At 38.5% G+C, this 21,301-nt stretch overlaps 1 protein-coding gene across 1 annotated transcript in view; it reads right to left on the bottom strand.

The window, feature by feature from the left end:
* Positions 1 to 9,440, bottom strand: part of TBC1D15 (TBC1 domain family member 15) — a 74,420-nt gene extending 64,980 nt beyond the window's left edge. Inside the window, exon 1 of the mRNA XM_047064854.1 lies at positions 9,358 to 9,440. Within this exon, the coding sequence (XP_046920810.1) occupies positions 9,358 to 9,387 (30 nt within the window). The 5' untranslated portion in view covers positions 9,388 to 9,440. The remainder of the gene's footprint in view (positions 1 to 9,357) is intronic.
* Between the last annotated feature and the right edge of the window lie 11,861 nt (positions 9,441 to 21,301).

The raw sequence follows: 21,301 nt of genomic DNA, 5'->3' as shown, positions 1-21,301 counted from the left end.
ACACAGGGCTCAATCCCACAACCCTGGGAAAATGACTTGAACCGAAATCAAGAGTCAGCCGCTCAATCAACTGAACCACCAAGGTGCCCCTGGAGAAACAATTTTAACCAGGAGGTTTATGTTCTTGGCAGAGTGTACATTCTACACAGAGAACAACAGTTCAGTGCATGGCTACAATCCAGATCAGACAGTAAAGGTTAAAGAGTTTAGGGACAAAAGTAGAGACCAGATCAGATCACAAAGAGTTTTGTAAACCACACTCAAGAATTTGGGAGTTTGGAATTTGTCCTGAAGATAACTCTTTGCCACTAGAAATCCATGAAAAAGTTCCAGCAGGGGAATGCCATGGTCAGACCTGCCTTCTCGGAGCCAACACACTGGCTGCAGAGCCAAGAATGAACAGCTGCAATAATCCAAGGGAGGGAGAGATTCATGGTGGCTTGAACTACAGCTGTGGCAGTAGGGATGAAGAAAAGCAGATGGCTTAGAAAAATATTTAGAAGGTCAAAGTGACAGAACTTCATGACTGATTAGATGTGGAAGATGAAGAGAAGAGAAATCAAGGACAAAACTGAGTGGATGAGGTTATTCACTGAGATAGGGAATACAGAAGGAAAAAAAAAAGTGACTTTCATTTGGGACAAGTTAATCAGTAATGACTATAGAACTAAAGAAATGTAGAACATAAGTTGTTTTAAGAGTAACAACCACAATCAATACTACACAAAGCAATCTACACATTCAATACAATCCCTATCAAAATAAAACCAACATTCTTCACAGAAATAGAACAAACAATCCTAAAATTTGTATGGAAACAGAAAAGACACTGAATAGCTAAAGTAATGTTGAAAAAGAAAACCAAAGCTGAAAGCATCACAATTCCAGACTTCGAGCTGTATTACAAAGCTGTAATCATCAAAACAGTATGGTACTCGCAAAAAAACAGACACACAGATCAATCTAACAGAATACAGAACCCAGAAATGGACCCACAAACATATGGCCAACTAATCTTCAACAAAGCAGGAAAGGATATCCAGTGGAAAAAAGACACTCTCTTCAGCAAATGGTGTTGGGAAAAGTGGACAGCAACATGCAGAAGAATGAACCTGGACCACTTTCTTACACCATACACAAAAGTAAACTCAAAATGGATGAAAGACCTAAACGTAAGACAGGAAGACATCAAAGTCCTAGAGGAGAAAATAGGCAACGACCTCTTTGACCTCAGCCACAGCAACTTCTTACTTGACATGTCACCCACAGGCAAGGGAAGGAAACAAAAGCAAAAGTGAACTATTGGGACCAATGAAGATAAAAAGCTTCTGCACAGGTAAGGAAACAATCAGCAAAGCTAAAAGGCAACCAATGGAATGGGAGAAGACCTTTGCAAATGACATATCATATAAAGGATTAGTATCTAAAATCTATAAAGAACTCATCAAACTCAACACCCAAAAATAAATAATCCAGTGAAGAAATGGGCAAAAGATATCACTAGACACTTTTCCAAAGAAGACATCCAGATGACTAACAGACACATGAAAAAATGCTCAACATCACTCATCATCAGGGAAATACAAATCAAAACCAAAATGAGATACCACCTCACACCTGTCAGAATGGCTAAAATCAACAACAGAAGAAATGGTGTTGGTGAGGATGCAGAGAAAGGGGAACCCTTTTGCACTGCTGGTGGGAATGCAAACTGGTGCAGCCACTCTGGAGAACAGTATGGAGATTCCTCAAAAAACTAAAAATAGTACTACCCTAGGACCCAGCAATTGCACTACTAGGCATTTATCCAAAGGATACAGGAGTGCTGATTTGAAGGGTCACATGCACCCCAATATTTATAGCAGCACTATTGACAACAGCCAAAGCATGGAAAGAGCCCAAATGTCTATCAACTAATGAATCGATAAACAAGATGAATGGATAAAGTACACACACACACACACACACACACACACACACACACACTGGAATATCACTCAGCAATCAAAAAGAATGAAATCTTGCCATTTTCAACAACATGGATGGAACTAGACTGTAATATGCAAGTGAAATAAGTCAGAGAAAGACAAATATATGATTTCACTCCTATGTGGAATTTAAGATACAAAACAGATGAACATAAGGGAAGGGAAGCAAAAATAATATAAAACCAGAGAGGGAGACAAACCATAAGAGATTCTTTAATTTTTTTTCATGTTTATTTATTTTTGAGATAGAGAGAAAAAACATGAGTGGGGGAGGGGCAAAGAGAGAAGGAGACACAGACTCTGAAGCAGGCCCCAGACTCTGAGCTGTCAGCACAGAGCCAGACAGACATGGGGTCAAACCTATGAACTGTGAGATCATGACCTGAGCTGAAGTCAGACACTTAACCAACTGAGCCACACAGGCACCCCCATAATTGACTCTTAAATACAGAGTACAAACTGAGGGTTGCTGGTGGGGTGCGGGTGGGGGGAAGGGCTAAAGGGGCAAGGGTTGTTAAGGAGGACACTTGTTGGGATGAGCACTGCGTATTATATGTAAGCAATGAATCATTAAATGCTATTCCTAAAACTATTATCCCACTATATGTTAACTAACTTGGGTTGAAATTAGAAAATAATAAATCTTTAAAAAAATTAAAAAATATATAAAAAATGAGTAACAAACCACAGATATTCTGAGAGTGAAGCTATACAGATATTGAGATATTAAGGATGTTACAATTCTCATAGGCAGGCAGAACTATTATTGTTTCTTAAAAACAATATTTTGGGGCACCAGTCAGTTGAGCATCTGACTTCGGCTCAGGTCATGATCTCACAGTTTGTGAGTTCGAGCCCCGCTCAGGCTTTGTGCTGACAGCGTGGAGCCTGGGACCCGCTTCAAGTTCTGTGTTTCCCTTTCTCTCTGCCTCTCACCCGTCATGCTCGCTCTCTCTCAAAAACAAACACTAAAAAAAAAAAAAAAAAAAGAAAAAAGAAAAAAGAAAAAAGAAAAAGAAAAGTTTCTTAAAAAAAAAAAAAAAAAAACAGTATGCCAAACAATGTCAGACAGGAAGGCAGGAATAATTTAAGTCTGGGGAGGTATAATGAGGACTAAGTGAATGCCTTCTCTTATACCAAGAACTACATATACATTATAGTATTGCATATTAAGAGACAAATAGATTTCATAAGGATTTCAAATCTTCCACTCAAAAGTGAAAATCAAAAAGTCGGGTTATAATTTCTCATTTAGTCCCAGCAGTTATGTCACATCAAAGACCTAACAGTTTAACTCTTTCACCAAAAAAGGTCATGTTTTTATTAATTCATAAATTGAAATAACTTGTTAAAATTGCTAACTACTGTATTATGTCAAAAGTAAAGTCTGTGTTTAACCACTCTGTGTCCAAAGAACTCAGTATACAAAAGGTACTCCAATGTTTGCTAAAGAATGCCAGAAAAAAAAGTATTCATAATGTATTCTACACCAGGAAGGTATTACCATGTTATAAGATCTAGTGTAGGAAAAGAAAAGTTCTCCAGGAATATCTAGATACTAAGAATATTCTTGATGTTTCTTAAGCACAAAGGTTTCACAGGGCTATAAGCATATCTAAAAGGAATTAGAAGAGGCCAAAGTTAAGGTACAAAATAAATTCCTACTAAGAATGCCATCAAAACAAACTAACAAAAATAAAGCTGATTTCCCAAACGTCTCAAGTTCTTTTTTTTTTTCTTTTATTTATTTGAGAGAGAAGGAGAGAGAGAATCCCAAGCAGGCTCCACGCTCAGTGCAGAGCCCAATACAGGGCTCAACCCCTGGGATCATGACCTGAGCCAAAACCAAGAGTAGGACACTCAACCGACTGAGCCACCCAGGCACCCATTTCCAATAGAACTAAATTCTAAAACAATCACAGTAAAAACAGGAGTGAAACCAAGTGTACTAAAATAGGGCATTTTAACTCCAAAAGAAGAGCACTCAGTATTCCATCTCTCCCACTCTAGTCCCCAATCATTTTCTTTACCTTCTTGCTTGTTCCCACTCACTGAATATGTACTTTGTGCCAGAATCTAGGCAGGTGAAACATTTTAGGCCCTGCCCTAATGATTAGTCAGTTTACTGGTCTTCAGAATACATATACTAAAAATAGCACCACTCCTGAAATCATTGTTGCACTATATGCTAACTAATTTGGATGTAAATTTTAAAAAATAAAAAATAAAACAAGTAAAAAACAAAAAACAAAAAACACCTACTTCAAGGACCTGAAATTCATTTTGCATTTATTTACACAAGATAAAGGGGTGGGTGCTAGTGAATATTTTCCTTCTAAAGAACTGAAGTCTATAAGACAGAAGGTAAGGGGCTGATATACCTCCAATACCTAATATACTGCCTGAAACAAATTAGGTGCTTAATAAATATTTGCTGAATAAGTGAAAGTAAACTTTAACAATCAGGGACCTGGATCTAAAGCAAAACTTATTTCGGGCTATTTTCTTTCTCCTGCCTTCTCTGCAGGTAAATTCAACTCATTCCATTAATTCAATTCTGTCCACCAGTTATAGAAGACATATGATGACCTTAACAGGCAGTGTCCCTATTTCTCCCTTCAATACTCATATGAGAACGTCACTTTCCCTATTTGGTTGACGTTAAAACATACTGTTGTACCCACAGATAGTAAGAAAAAAAAATAACAACAACAACAACAACAATTGAACTCCAAGAACTAATCGGGGTTTATAATCACACTCAAACCCACTTTCAAAAGCTCAGCTAAAATATATATGCAAATATATATCCTTGAATTTAGTCATATCATCAGAGACCTGAAGACATCAAATTGGTACCCTGTATTTACTGAACTACTGAACCACCCACTGGCATAAAACCATCAGCATACTAGGGGTATTATAGGGTCCTTCTTTCTTACCAGAAGGATACAATATGCCATATAAGTACATACATTATATTACACAGTAAAAAGAACTTACAGGAGAGTTTATTCTCTGTTCTACCCTTTAGAAACTAGTTTTTTGGGGGTTTTGCTTTTGGTTTTATTTTACTGTGGATCTACCATCCTTATAATGGATCGGGTTCCCTCTTTACTTTGGCCACTAAAAAACATAGAGCTAAACTGTGGCCCACTCCAGCAGTTTATTTAATAATTGTAGTATTTCCAGTTCCATTTACCTTTCTTATACTTATTTATTTCCCTTTTACCTTTTTTCTAATTTATCTTACATAACTGTATAGCTCAAATCTTTGTGGAAAATGGCAGCAGAAATCAGCATTCAATTATATCCTAACCAATAATAACCTTACAATTTTTAAGGAGTCTGAAAGGTTTTCTTTAACATAGTAATAACAACAGCTAACATTTCTTGAGTACTTACTTGACACCAGACACTATTCTAAATGCTTTGCAAATATTAATCCTTTTTTACCATTCCACAATGGAAATATTATTATCCCTCATTTACAAATGAGAAAAACAGGCACAGAGAAGTTAAGAAATTTACCCAAAGTAAAACAGCCATAAAGCAGTGGAGCCAGGGTTTGAACCCAATCAGGCTCCATCACCTTAACCACTGTCCTACTGTGATGATTTTTTTCATTCATCAAAACTACATGATTTTTTTTAATTTTTTTTACATTTATTTATTTTTGATAGAGAGAGACAGAGCACAAGTTGGGGAGGGGCAGAGACAGAAGGAGACAGAGAATCCGAAGCAGGCTCCAGGCTCTGAGCTGTCAGCACAGAGCCTGACACAGGGCTCAAACCCACAAACTGCAAGATCATGACCTGAGCCGAAGTCAGACACTTAACCGACTGAGCCACCCAGGTGCCCAAAACTACATGATTTCTAAAACAAGGTATTTTTCAACCCCTAAAATAACAATGAGATTTAGAACAAGAGCCAACTTCAAAAATGAAATTTACACCCATACCAAAAATCATATTATAAATCTTTAAAATTCTGCCATAACCTAAATAATGACTTGCAGAGAAACTGAGATTACAAATAACACACAACATCTACCATGTATTGGTAGATCTAATATATTTACTTATTGATCCTCCTCACAATCCCATAAAATAGGTACTATATCATCCCATATCACAAATGAAAAGACAGAAGCACAGTAAGGTTAGGTAATTTGACTGAAATCACTAGTAAGTATGAAGTTAGTTTTGAAACCGGTTTGGGTCCAGAATCCAAACTCTTAACTGCTACTTCACAACGCTTCTCTACATGACAAAGATTAACTTCCTCTATCACTTCTTACGCTCAAAGTACAAAGCAAGCAAAACAAAACTGTTAGTCTACATCCTAGATCTCAACAATGAGAAATTCTAATTCAATAAGGCTGGGCTGTGGTCCAGCATCTGTATTTTTTTTTTAAGTACCACATGTGGTTCTTGTGAACCTTGGTTAATATCCACTGCCCTAGGCTTCTAAGCTTGACAGGTCTTAGCTGAACCTTTGGCGGGGGGAAAGAGGGGTGTGGGAATAAAGAAATACATATATATATATATATATATATATATATATATATATATACACTCACTCTTTCAAATATACAGACACACGTGTGTGTGTGTGTACATATTCTTCCCTATTCCCCTTTCCCAAAGGAACAAGACTAGAAAGTAGGGAAGCAGAAGATAAAGCCAGGAATGGAACATGGCCTTTTTTTTTTTTAATTTTTTGTTAATGTTTATTTATTTTTTTGAGAGAGAGAGACAGAGCATAAGCAGGGGAGGGGCAGAAAGAGAGGGAGACACAAAGTCTGAAACAGGCTCCGGGCTCTGTGCTGACTGCTCATGCCCAGGGAACATGGCCTTTTATGCCATGTTAAGCAGCCTTTAGTAGTATTTTACTGGAGACAGTATCAAAGATTTTGTTAAAAATAAAATTTAAGGGGCGCCTGGGTGGCTCAGTCAGTTGAGCGTCCGACTTCAGCTCAGGTCATGATCTCCCCGTCTGGGAGCTCGAGCTCCACGTCGGGCTCTGTGCTGACAGCTCAGAGTCTGGAGCCTGCTTTAAATTTTGTGTCTCCCTCTCTCTCTGCCCCTCCCCCACTTATGCTCTCTATCTCTCTGTCAGAAATAAACATTAAAAAAATTAAAAATAAAATAATATAAAAATTTTTTTAAAAGGGGGGGAGGCACCTGGGTGGCTCAGTTGGTTAAGCATCTGACTTCAGCTCAGGTCATGATCTCATGGTTCATGGGTTCGAGCCCCGTGTCGGGCTCTGTGCTGAAGCTGTCTCTCTGTCTCTCAAAAATGAATAAATCTTAAAAAAAAAAATATATATATATATATATAGTTTGTTTTTTACAGCTAGAGATGATCAGCTTTGTACATTCAGATGTATACATTACAAAAGAAAACTTCCAGTGGTGATGTAGAGAGAGGATTGTGGGCAAAGAAACTGCAAACAAGGAGAAAAATCTGTTAAGAACTCAAGACTAGAGGTAGACTAAAGGAACTAAGTATGGAGAATGAAGATGATGCAGAAATTTCAGAAATCTCTTTAAGGTAAACTAAAAAACTCAGTTCTTGATTAATTGTTGTTATTGAAATAGATGTCTCCAGGTTTGTTTTACATGCAACCACATGAATGATGATACCATTAAACTAGATCTGAACCTGCTGAGGGAAGAATAAGTGGGTTCTGCTGGTCATGACAGTATCATTTAGGAGAGGGGCAGTTTTGGGCATAGAAAATGGTTTAGATGGAATGATGGTAATGGTATTGCAATGAGAATAAAGGAGGTGATGAAGTAGAGTTATGAAATAAAAGACTAACTTTAAGTCATATTATGAAAGAGAGTGGCTGGAAGGAAAGGGTGAAAAAAGTCTTACATTTCACAACTGGGCATCACCTCAAAGATTCTCTCAAAATCAATCCACACCTGAAAAAGGGAAGTGTAGTTCAAATGGAAAGGATCCCTTCTTGGAATGATCTACACTGGAACAGTCCAGACAGAAAATCAAGCAGGATAACTTTCAAATATGTAATGAGTCAAATAGAAAATCAACAGCCACCGTGAAGACTTAAAAACCAACACAGCAATCAAAGAGCATGAATAATCCAAAAACTACAACCAACCCATCATTTAAAATAGCCAATATGCAGAAGTATGAAATCCTTCTTAATGCTTTCATTATTTCATGTAATCCTAAACAACTCCTATACAAACAGTAATAATTCTGGAAATAAAAAAATATGAAGGACAGAGAAATCATGCGTGCTCAGTTTCCCAAGGTCACACCTCAAAGTAACACCAAAACCAAGACCAAATGTGTTATTCTGCCAAGTCTAGTAGTCCATACACCAAACCACAAACGTTGCCAAATAATTCAAAATGGGATAAGGAGAGCAACATAGAGAAAATGACGGAAACTCAAAGAACAGAGGAAGCTATCGGCGACAAGTAAATATGTAGTCTTTAGTGTTCGATGAGTCATCACCAGCCCCAACTGTTTACGAAATACTCCCGCAGTGGGAAATGATGCCTGTGGCATGTCCTGACAGTCCTAAATAACAGGCATTAAAATATGCTCTCGGAAGGTGTATATGCACTATACAACGAAATCTCCTCCGCACCTAATCCTAGTTGCTAACTAGGAGGTGTTAAAACAGCATCACAGATACTTCCACAAGAATATCGTAAAGACGCCTAGGAAATAAATACCTTAACTAACGCCTTCCTAGACAAGCGTAGGATGGTGTAAATCTCCTGTTCCCTGAGTGGAAACACGCCCTGCTGCTCACAACCACCAGCCAACTCGGCAGTCTGGTAAAATGAATCCAATACTCTCTTTTCTTCTAAGTGCCCAGCTGCACAGCACCTGTTTTCAGCTCTTCCCGAAAGGGACAAAGATGCCTTCAGCAGAGTGAAGCAGGGAAAAGCCAGGGGCAAGTTAGATTAACGCCTCAAAGAAAGACAAAAAAAAAAAAAAAAAAAAAAAACCACAGTGGAATCAGAAGAGTAGATCTAAAAAACTAGAATTAGGAAAAAGTGAGCCACAAAAAAGAAAGGAACGAGGCAACTACCTGTTCCTTACAAAAGGCAATACAAATAAATGTCCCCTTGCTCCGGAGCAGTGCAGGGGAGAAGAGAGCCGAGGCCTAGTTGGCCTTGGAGCAGGAGCCGGTCTCTAATTCCCGGACTGAGCCGGCAATATCGAGAAAACAGCTGACACGACCAACTCCTCTCCTCTTACATCCGCCACACGCTGTTCCTGAGGCAGAGTGGCCTTCACGTCCCTCCCCGACCGGCCTCCAAGTAACAAAGCACCCCTGTCCCAGAGAAAAGTAGGGGCGTTCGCCGCGGCCGTTACTTACCTTCCCGCTCACAACACCCGCCGCCGCCATTTTTCCTTCGCGTGCTTGTGATGACGTAGCAGAGCCTCACGTGTCTCTCGGATTCACAACAACATCCGCCAAAACTAGGCTGATATCCGGGCGGGAAAGGGGCGGGGAGTAGCGGGAACGGCGTTGAGAGAAGGGGCGGGTGGGAGGAACAGCCTGACGCAGGCGTACTGAGTAGATTTCAGAGGCCGCTAGGGCGGAGCCTCTGCTGCGTTCCGCGCATGTACCAATTTATTTTTACCAGGAGGTAACCTAAATTGAAGTGTTTTTGCAGCGGGGTTTGCCTGGGGCGAGACTCTGAGCCACTCACAAGCCAGTTCTGTTTGGTCTGATGGGAAGAACACAAATTGGGAGCCAGCAAACGTGGTCCTGGCTTTGTGGCCATGGGTGGGTCACACCTTCAGCTTCTGTTTCTCATCTGAAAATCTGGATAGTAGGACTGTGGTGAGGGTTAAAGGAATCCCCCATACAGAGACTTTCCCTTTCTGTATGTGACGTTTCTGAATTTGAGTCTGCTCACTGCAACTCACACATGGCTTTTGAGGAGGCATTTTGATAGGAATTGCGATAATAACCACGCCCTCGTTGCTCCAAAGTCGAAAGCACATAGCTGATAGTTCCTCCACACTTACTTAACTGTGACGTGACACAAGTTTCTAAATTCATCCAAGCTTCAGGATGTAAAAATGAGAATTACCCATGGATTGGTTGTACAGATCTCATGGGACAGTACACGTGTGTTAAGACGATTTGTTGAGATTCTAAGATGTTGATCTGTTTTCAGTGCTGTAAAAGAATGCGGGGGGCGGGGCAGGGGGAATGCCGGAAGATGATTGGGTACTACTCCTGATAGCTCTGGGACTTTCCTTGCCCCAGTAAAAATAAATGACCCATTTGTATCAAAACACCTGTACCCACTGAGGTACTTCTCTCTCCAAACTATAGAGAGAGGTTAGAGACTTGTGAGGTTAGTCGAATAAGAGGCAACCAAAGGGAATAACAGAAAAGGAGGGTTGAAATTTCTGTGAATATCAGGAACCTTGTAAGTGAGGAAGGTGGCAAGACCTTCAAAAGGAATAAATGTATAGTTTCCATTAAAGAGGCTGCACACTAAGCATCAGAGATTCCAACCATGGCCAAGACCCCATGCCTACGCTTGTCATTGAATCAGCAAAGCAGCTCACCACCAAGGGATAAATGAGCTGGGGAAGCAAGCATATTAGCAGTAATCAACACTGAGTGAAGACTTGAGGCCTTTCCCAAAAGTTTTGGGCTGAGTGAGAACGCCTAGAACCTTCATACCATCCTAGGTGTGGTGTGTGGATCCTTAATAGTGACCCACATTAAACTTTCCACCCACTCATTTAAAAAAAAAAAAAAACTTTGCACCCACTCAGAGTAATGGGGTGTGGTTAGAGGAATGTTTTAATATGGCATTTCTTACACCTTGTGTTTCGGAGAAAAGTTTAAGCCCTTAGTACAGTGCCTCGAATAGTATATCCCACAAATGGCAGTTACTATTTATATAATAAATTTGGGAATTAAAGCGTTCTCATTGAAAACTTGGCATCCTAGTTTCATCTGCTACTTCCATGTTTTTAAGCCCCATCCTCTGGATGCCCCTTAAATGCTGGCACTACCCATGGGCTATCCTTGGGCTTCTACTTTTTTCCAAGCACTCTTCCTAGACTATTATCTTTATATTCTGACATCACACCTCATATGTGCTAATGACTCTGAAATATCTCCAGCCCAAGTCTCTCACTCTTTCCTAAAGTCTAGGCCCAACACCTACTGCCCACTGGACCTTTTTACTTGAATGACCCATCACACCTCAAAAAATTCCTAAATCTTTGCTCCTCAAAATGTAGTCTGCAGACCTGCAGCAGCTGGAAGCTTGTTAGAAATGCAGAATCTCAGGTCCCACCCCAGAACTACTGAATCAAAACCTGCATTTTCACAAGATTTCCAGTTGACTTGTATGCACATTAAACTTTAAGAAGCACAGTCTTAAATGAAACTTACATTTTGCTTTTGTTCTCTGAAATTCACTACCATTTGCTCAATTAGAGCTGCAGCCAGAACACAATTTCTCCACGAAGGTGTTGCTGTCATGTTACCCAGTTCTGATGTGTCTTCTGGAGAGCTCATGGCAAACATCCCCCCATTGGGTCTCGTTCCTATTCCCACTACCAATCCTAGAGTTGAGGTCTCTGGTTACCTCTAGTATGGACAACTAGTGTGGCCTCTTAATTCATTTGCTTTCTGCTTCATCTTTCCCCTAATCCATCATTCATAGCTACACCAGATTAATCTTTCCAAAGCATAAATGTGATCATGTGAACTCGCTGCCTAAATTCCCTATGGCTTTCCATCTCTTCAAGAAAAGGTCTAAATTCTCCTGCATAACATGCAGGGCCCTTCATAAACTCTTCTTGCCTACCATTTTAGCTTTATTTCCCAACTCTTGCCACTCAGACCCAATTTTCCAACCACAGCCAAATATCTGTTGTTCCCTGAATACCATGCTGTGTCTGTCCCAAGATTCTTTGTAATTGTAGCAGATTGGCTTAGTTTGGATCGTGGGACCATCCCTAAACCAATCACTGTGGCCCAAAGTATATATGATATTCTGATTGGCAAGATTTGACTCATATGCCCACAGCGCCAAAGTACAGAGAATGAAAGGAAGGGTAATTCCCAGAGAAGAATTCAGGAACCATTCTAGAAAAAAGGAGAATGGCTGCTAGGCAAGCCAAAGCAGACATCAATTACAGAGGATCCATCTTTGTGATCCATGGTATCACACTGTAAAATACTTGGTTTACTGACCTGCCTTTCTTTCCCTGGTAGGCTGTAAACTAGTGGAAAGTATGGACTATGCTTTTCTTTGCGATGACCACCAAACCTGGCACAAATGCCAGACCCATAGTAGATACTAACCCTGGGTTTGTTTAACAAATTAAGTCAATTCTCTGTTTACAAATGGCACAGTTATGCTTTACATTCAAGAGAAAAGAGACCATTTTCCTTCTTCGGTGATGTCCTCCGTATATATGCAAAGGGAAGAAACAAGGTCAGAATTTCAGTGTAGTTTGTTTTCTTGTTTTAGTTTTTTACTGTATTGGAAGAAAAAAATCATAGTACACTTACATGAAACAAATGGACATTTTTTTAAAGAATCATGAATATAAATTTAATATAAATAAAGTTATGGTGTTCCCTATAACTTAAAATAATTGCTGTTTTCATGGGAGTGAGTAATTTTATAGTCCTAAATTCACTCCCACAAACTATGTAGTCACTCCCTAACTATAACTTATCACTCAAAAAGTCATCACTCAAAAAGATGTAAAAGAATCTTAGGAAGTATCTTAAAGCAAATTTATACCTGGCCAAGACTTAGCAGTAGTTTCCCCATGTTCTCATTTGAAGAACTTGAGTCTCTTAGGAGATTAATGATTTGCCAAAGTGGCAAGCAGCTTAACGGCTGAAATTAGAGACTTCATTGCTGATATATGTCTTAGTCAGCTGTACCACACTATCAGCTGAAAGTGATTACTCACCTCTGTAAACTACATTTAATTACCCATTCAATTTGATTCCCTCTCACCTCAGTTTCCAACCGAACTATTTGTCTTTCAGGGCTAATCCCATGTCACACATCATCTATTAAGACTTACCAACTTTGCCACAACTCACTGACCTCCACCTTTCCTGAACTCTTACAACAGTCAGACTAAAAACATTGTTTTTGTGCTTAACTATACGAAGTAGGACCAAAGAGATGACAGCCAAAGACTGTAGGACTTCTCTCTGGGTAAATTGACCAGCTGAAGAAATCAGGCCTATAGGTACCAACAGTTAGAAATCTCCATTGAAATTACCAACCACATCATCCTACAGTAAACACCAAATAGCAACAAACCCCACCTGTATACCTAAAGCTTTCAATCAGCTTTTGGTTTTAGTTCCTTAAATATGAACAGAAATCATTACCCAGTTAGGCTGAAAGGCAGGGGCCAAAATGAACAAACCAACAAAAAAAGTAATTTGATACAAACAATACAGAGAACAGAAGAAAACTTTCTAATTACAATAAATACCACTGAACTGTACACTTAAAAAGTGGCTGAAATGGTAAATTGTATGTATATTTTACTACAATCTCTTAAATAATTAGAAAAATAGAGGAAAATATTCAGGATGTAGGGTGAAGCATAATTCTTAGACTTGACATCAAAATTATGATCCATAAAGGAAAAGTTGATAAATAAAACGTTATCAAAATTAAAACTTTTGCTCTGCAGAAGACTGAAAAGGATGAAAATAAAACAAGCTGTAGACTAGGGTAAAATGTTCGCAAACCACAAATCCAGCAAAGAACTAAAACCTAGACTTTATAAAGACCTCTCAAAACTGAACATTTTAAGAAATCCAATTGGTAAAAGAAATTGCATTAATTTTCTATTGCTGCTGTAACAAATTACCACAAACTTAATTGCTGGAAAACAAACAAACATCAGATGTCAACCACAGATCTCACTGGCCTAAGATCAAGGTGGCTAGAGGCTTTAGAGGAAATTCTATTTCTGTGGTATAAACCCTGACAGGTTGTTTTTTCTTTGTATGCAGGTGCCTGACTTAAGCTTTGACTGCAGAAGCATCCACTGCAAAGAGGCATCGACTTTGTCATTTGCAACATTGTGGATGGAGCTAGAGTGTATGATGCTAAGTGAAATAAGTCAGAGAATGGTAAATACCATATGATTTCACTCATATGTGGAATTTAAGAAGCAAAATAGCTGAACGTATGGGAGGGGGGAAAAAGAGAGGGAAGCAAACCATAAAATACTTTTAAAGATAGATAACAAACTGAGGATTGATGGAGAGAGGGGGGTGGGGAGTTGGCTAGATGGTTGATGGGTACTAAGGAGGGCACTTGTGATGAGCACTGGGTGTTGTATGTAAGTGATGAGTCACTGAATTCTGCTCCTGAAGCCAATATTGCACTGTATGTTAATGTTTTGAATAATAGTAATTCATGATAGCTGCACTTTGTTTCGTGGAGGAAAACTTTATTAATTATAAGGGAAAGGGAATATATAATTATAATAAACACAAAGAGGGAGAGAAATATAGAGAACAAAGAAGGGTTGATATATCAAATCGGGTACTCACAACACTCAACCTTCTGGCTGAGGAAGCCCTGCAGTGAACAGCCCACAGCCCGGTTGGAGTCCCAGTTAAGGGTCCTGGGTGGAATGTCCTCCCTTCAGGTGACAATTCCTGAAGTGGAAGGTGTTCTCACCAGGGCAATATATACACTACCCCTGTGTGATTTATGGTTAGTCATTAAGTTTGCCTAAGTGCAATCCTCGGCAAGCTGTTTTTTTCTGTTTCTTCTATCATATCTCACAATCTTAGACAATCTTAGAAGCCTTGGCATCTGCATATTTCTCTTCTCTCTATGATCCATTCCAGGGGCCCAGCCTGGTCTGGCTCAAGGAGGTGAGGCAAATTTAGCCCTCTTGGCGTCAGGAACAGAAGGCTCACTTCTTATCCTGAGGCCAGATACGGAATGAGTACAAGCCAACTAAGCCCCCATGATTGTATAAGTGCGGCTCTGGGCAGAAATGCATGACAAGTCACACAGACAACATCTATACAGAACAATTAAGTAAATAGAATTTACACAAAAACTTGAAAAGAAAAACAAAGGAATCAACTTCAATGATGGCTATTTCAAATAAATACATTTCTAGCCACAGGACTAGATGAAGAGCCAGGCTACCTCCCCACACTGAGGTTCCTTTGTTTTAGAGGTCTTGATTGATTTTAATAACTGACCATTTATGCCACTTTGTTTTTTGTCTTCCCGCACTTTAAATTCCTACCTTTCAGTTAAGCGTCCGACTCTTGATCCTGGCTCAGGTTATGGTCTCATGGTTTGTGAGTTCGAGCCCCACATCAGGCTCTATGCTGACAGCTCTGGGCCTGTATGGGCTTCTCTCTATCCCTCTCTGCCCTTCCCCTGCTTATGTGCATATTCTCTCTCTCTCAAAATAAATAAATAAAACTTTAAAAAAAGCTAGCAATATGCCATCTTTGCAATCTCTCCATCTCTGGTCTTTATTTTTTAGTCACAGCTCTCCCTGAAAGTTTCTCCACTTAAGGATTCATGGGATTAGATTGGGACCACCTGGATAATCCACACCTGGATAATCCAGGAAACTCAACTCCTGGATGAGTTTCCCCATCTCAAGTTCCATACCCTTAATCACATCAGCAAAGTGCCTTAGCTGTGTAAATATTCTGAGGTCCTGGGGATTATGGCATGATATCTTTGATGGTCCATTATTTTGCCTATCACAGACATAAACAGACATTAAAAATTTTTTAATGTTTATTTTTGAGAGAGAGAGAGAGCATGCATGAGTGGGGAAGGGGCAGAGAGAGAGGGAGACACAGAATCTGAAGCAGGCTCCAGGCTCTGAGCTGTCATCCCAGAGCCCGACATGGGGCTCGAACTCATGAACTGCGAGATCATGACCTGAGCTGAAGTCAGATGCTTAACCAACCGAGCCACCCAGGCACCCTATACATTTTACTAAAGAAGATATAAAATTGGCAAAATAAACACATAAAAGATACTCAACTTTGTTAGCCATTAGGAAAATGCAAATTAAACCTGCAATGAGATATCACCACATACTTATTACAGTGGCTAAAATAAAAAATAGTGGTAACACCAAATCCTTGTAAGGATGTGGAGAAACAGAAGCAAATACATTTCCAGTTGGAATATAGAATGGTACAGCCACTATGGGAAACAGTTGGGCATATAAACTAAACATATACTCACCATATGACCCAGCCACTAACTGTATCTTGGGCATTTACTCAGGGAAATGAAAACTACGTACACACAAAAACCTTTATGTTAACATTCATAGAAACATTATTTATAATATCCAAGGCTGGAAACAACCCAAATGTCCTTTAACAGATGAATGATTAAGCTGTGATCCATTTATTCCATGAAACACTACACAGCAATAAAAAGTAATGAAGTTGATACATGCAACAACTTGGGTGGATCTCAAGATAATTATGGTGAGCAAAAAAAAAAAAATCTCAAATTATTACTATGCTGTATGATTCTATTTACATAACATTCTCAAAATATCAAAATTATAGATACAGAGAACAGATTAGTGGTTCCAGGAGTTGGGGATTGGGGAGGAAAGAAAAAGGGGTAAGTATGGAGGTGCTGATAGTGATGAAATAGTTTCATATCTTTAAAAAAAATTTTAATGTTTATTTATTTTTGAGAGAGAGAGAGAGAGTGCAAGCAAGGGAGGGGCAGAGAGGTGGGGGGGGGGGGAGACACAGAATCTGAAGGAGGCTCCAGGCTCTGAGCTGTCAGCACAGAGCCTGATGTGGGGCTCAAACTCACAAATTCTGAGATGGTGACCTGGGCCGAAGTCGGATGCTTAACTGACTGAGCCACCCAGGTGCCTCTGAATAGTTTCATATCTTGATCATTCTGATGACTACATGAATCTACACATGTGATAAAGTCGCATACTATGCACACTGTGCACGTACAATTACAAATAAGTGCATATAAAACTGGTGAAATCTGAGTCAATTCTGTGGGTTGTACCAATAACAATTTCCGGGGTTTTGTATCATGCTACCGTCAAATAAGAAATTACCATTGGGGAAAAGTGAGTGGAAGGTATATGGGATTTCCTGTGACCTTTTTTTTTTTTTTTTTTTTTTTTTTTGCAAATTTCCAAAGTTTGCATATTGGGTATTTTTAAATTCAGTTACATATTCACATACATATCAGTTAGGATACCTCGGCTGCAAATAGCAGACCACTCAAATAAAATTGTATTAAATAAGTGGATTTTGTTTTGTCTTACATAAAAATTCAAGAGATAGGGCAGTTTCAGGACTGATTGACTCACCACCTCAACATGGTCATCAAAGACTAAGCTTCTTGCCATATTTCTGCTCTTTCATTTGAAGAATGTGTGAGACTGAGACCTGAAACAATAAAAATTCTAGAAAAGGACACAGGCAGTAACCTCTTTAACAATGGCCATAGCAACTTGTTTCTAGGTAAGTCTCTTGAGGCAAGGGAAACAAAAGCAAAAATAAACTATTGAGACTACATCAAAATAAAAAACTTCTGCCCAACAAAGGAAACAATCAACAAAACTAAAAGGCAACCTACAGAATGGGAGACTATATTGCAAATGAAATATCTGATAAAAGGTTAGCATCCAAAATATATAAAGAACCGGGTGCCTGGGTGGCTCAGTCAGTTAAGCGGTGACTTAGGCTCAGGTTGTAATCTCGTGTTTTGTGAATTCGAGTCCCACATGGGGCTCTGTGCTGACAGCTCAGAGCCTGGAGCCTACTTCAGATTCTGTGTCTCCCTCTCTCTCTGCCCCTCCCCTGCTCACGTTCTGTCCCTTTCTCTCTCAAAAATAAATAAACATTATATATATATACACACATATATATATATATATCTTATACAACTCAACACACACACACGCACACACAATTAAAAAAACAATTAAACAATTAAAATGGGCAGAAGACAATTAAAACATGGACAGAAGGCATGAACAGACATTTCTCCAAGGAAGATATACAGATGGCCAACAGACACATAAAAAGATGTTCATCATCACTTATCATCAGGGAAATGCAAATTAAAACTACAATGAGATATCACCTTATACCTGTCAGAATGGCTAAAATCAACAACATAAGAAACAAGTGTTGATGAAGATATGGAGAAAAAGGAACGCTTCTGCACTGTTGGTAGAAATTAAACTGGTGCAGCCACTGTGGAAAAGTGTGGAGGTTCCCCAAGATCTACCCTATAATCCAGCAATCACATTACTGGGTATTTACCCAAAGAATACAAAAACACTAATTCAAAGGGATACACACATTCCTATGTTTATAGTGGCATTATTTACAATAGCCAAGATATGGAAGCAGTCCAAGTGTCCAGTGATTGGTGAATGGATAAAGAAGATGTGATACAGATAGAGATAGATATATAATATTCATTAGATATATAATATTCGTTAGATATAATATTATACATATAACATTCATTGTATATCTATATAGAGAGATGAATGATTATATGTGTACAATGAATATTATTAAGCCATAACAAAGAATGAAATCTTGCCATTTGCAACATCATGGATGGAGCTAGAGAGTATAATGCTAAGCAAAATAGTCAGATAAAGACAAATACAATGTGATTTCACTCATGTGGAATTTAAGAAACAGATCAAATGAACAGAGGGAAAAGAAAGAGACTGAAAGAAATTAAGAAATAGACCCTTAATTATAGAGAACAAACTGATGGTTGGGGGTGGGGTGGGAGGATGGGTTAAATAGGTGGTGGGAATTAGGGAATGCACTTGTCATGATGAGCCCGGGTGATGTATGCAATTGTTGAATCACTATATTGTACACCTGAAACTAATATAACACTGTTAGTTAATTGGAATTAAAATAAAAACTTAAAAAGCCAAAAAAAAAAAAGGGCTAAGAACTTGAATAGACATTTCTCCAAAGAAAACATACAAAGGGCCAACAGGCCTATGAAAAAATGCTCATTGTTATTAATCATCAGGGAGATGCAAATCAAAGCTACAATGAGTTATCATGTCATATCTGTCAGGATGGCTATTATCAAAAAGACAAGATACAAGAAATGTTGGTGAGGATGTGGAGAAAATGTAACTCTTGCACGGTGTTGGTGGGAATGTAAAATGATGCAGCTGCTATGGGAAACTGTAAGGAGCTTTCTCAAAAAATTAAAAATAGAACTACCCTATGGTCCAGCAATCCTTCTCTAGGAGTTTCAAAGAACGTCATTCCAAAGAACGTTGATCAGAATCTTAAGTAGATATTAGTGCTCTTATGTTCATTGCAGCATTATTCACCATCACCAGATGTGGGAAGACGCTAAATGTACATTGGTAGGTAAATGGATAAAGAAAGTGTGGTGTATATGTACAAGAATACTATTTAGCCTTTAAAAAGAAGGAAATCTGGGTGTGTCTGGGTGGCGCAGTCAGTTAAGCGTCTGACTCGTGGTTTCGGCTCAGGTCATGATCTCATGGTTCGTAAGTTCTGGCTCTGTGCTGACAGCATGGAGTCTGCTTAGGATTCTCTCTCTCCCTCTCTGTCTCTGCCCCTCTCCTGCTCTCTCTCTCTCTCAAAATAAATAAATAAACTTAAAAAAATATTTTAAAAGATGGAAATGTGAACTATGTGGCAACATGGATAAACCTTGAAAACAGTGAAATAAGTCAAGTGAAGCTAAGTGAAATAAGCCACTCACAGATAAATACTGCATGGTTCTACTTATATGAGGTATCTAAAATAGCCAAACTCATGGAATCCAAGAGTGAAACAGTGGTTGCCAGGGAATAGGAGAAGGGGTAAATGGGGCATTGCTAATCAACATACATAAAGTTACAGTCAAACAAGATGAATGAGCTCTAGAGATCTGGCTGTACAATATTGTACTTATAGTTGACAATAATGTGTACTTAGACATTTGTCAAGGGGGTGAATCTCATGTTAAGTGTTCTTACCTGAGTTTTTTTAAGTGAAATGGATAGGTATACTCTGCAACCCAGAAATCCCACTACTAAGTATATTCCTTGGTGAACCTTCCCCATGTTGTGAAAAGTCATATATAAGAATGTTCACTGCAGCATTATTTGTAATAGTAAAAACAATGTGAAAGAGCACCAAGGAAAGAATTTTATATAAGCTGTGGGATACTATACACCCATTCAAAGGGATAAACTAAAGCAATTTGTATTAGTATCGGTAGATTTCAAAACTAATTTTTGAAAATATTTTTATAATGTTTTGTCTAAAAAGGTTTTCAAAAATCTATGGCTCGCTTATTTTTATGCACTGCTAGAAAATTGAAATCTTTTTTGTCTTTTTCATCCTTGAATGAATTGTCTTTACTGTCTTACCATCTCCTTCTCTTTTCATTTGTTAAGAAATAATTTTCAAGCTGTTATAATAGGAAGAACAATACTTGTTTCCTGGCTTGTTACAAGATTGTATTTCCATTCGCAAATTCGTCATGGTATATTAAAACACAAATGAGGTAGCTATAATCAATAGCAGTGGAACTCTAAAATACAATTACAGTGCTTCACAATTTGACTGGAAATGACAGATTGTAATTTGGATTACAGCATATTACAATTAATGCTAAATTGCCAATAGCGAAATGCATTTAACCCCCTTCACACTTGTAATCAGTCAAGCATGAGATAAAGCATATCAGAGAACACAAATCATTACAAAATAAAAAGTACAGGCAGTCGCAGAAGAAATAATGCAATATCCATTTCTGTTAAAGTCAACTTTTGTTTAATGCTTTTGTTTTGGAATGTAAAAGGCAATTCTCATGGTAAACCATTTCATCAGATTTACTCACAAGAACCTGTTAATTTGAAAGGAAAAAAAGTCCAATATATCTTATGAAATATTCTTTACAAAGAACTGGATTATAACATGTCCTTCTTTACATGGAGAGCTCTTCTTTTATTGAAATGAATTTTCATAAAGAAAACAATAACAAAAAACCAAAGTACCTGTGACCAACGTTACATAACCTTTGATTAATCATACTTGTCTACTAATAAATCAAATGTGGTTGTGAGAATGTCTCGGGTAGTGTCAGTAGCATATGTTTATCCTGAGTCTATATTGAATCACAGAATATTGGAAATTTCCCTTAGGAATAATGATGCTATACTATTAAACTCATATACCCTCTTTCTAAGATGCTAAATTTCACTTTATGAATTTGAAATTGCATTCCAAGAATGAA

The sequence above is a fragment of the Lynx rufus genome, unplaced genomic scaffold, assembly GCF_022079265.1.
Source record: "Lynx rufus isolate CCGP_SWC_20201006 ecotype Redwood Valley unplaced genomic scaffold, mLynRuf1.p SCAF_7, whole genome shotgun sequence".
NCBI lineage: Eukaryota > Metazoa > Chordata > Mammalia > Carnivora > Felidae > Lynx > Lynx rufus.
This window is presented reverse-complemented; position numbering and strand designations above follow the sequence as displayed.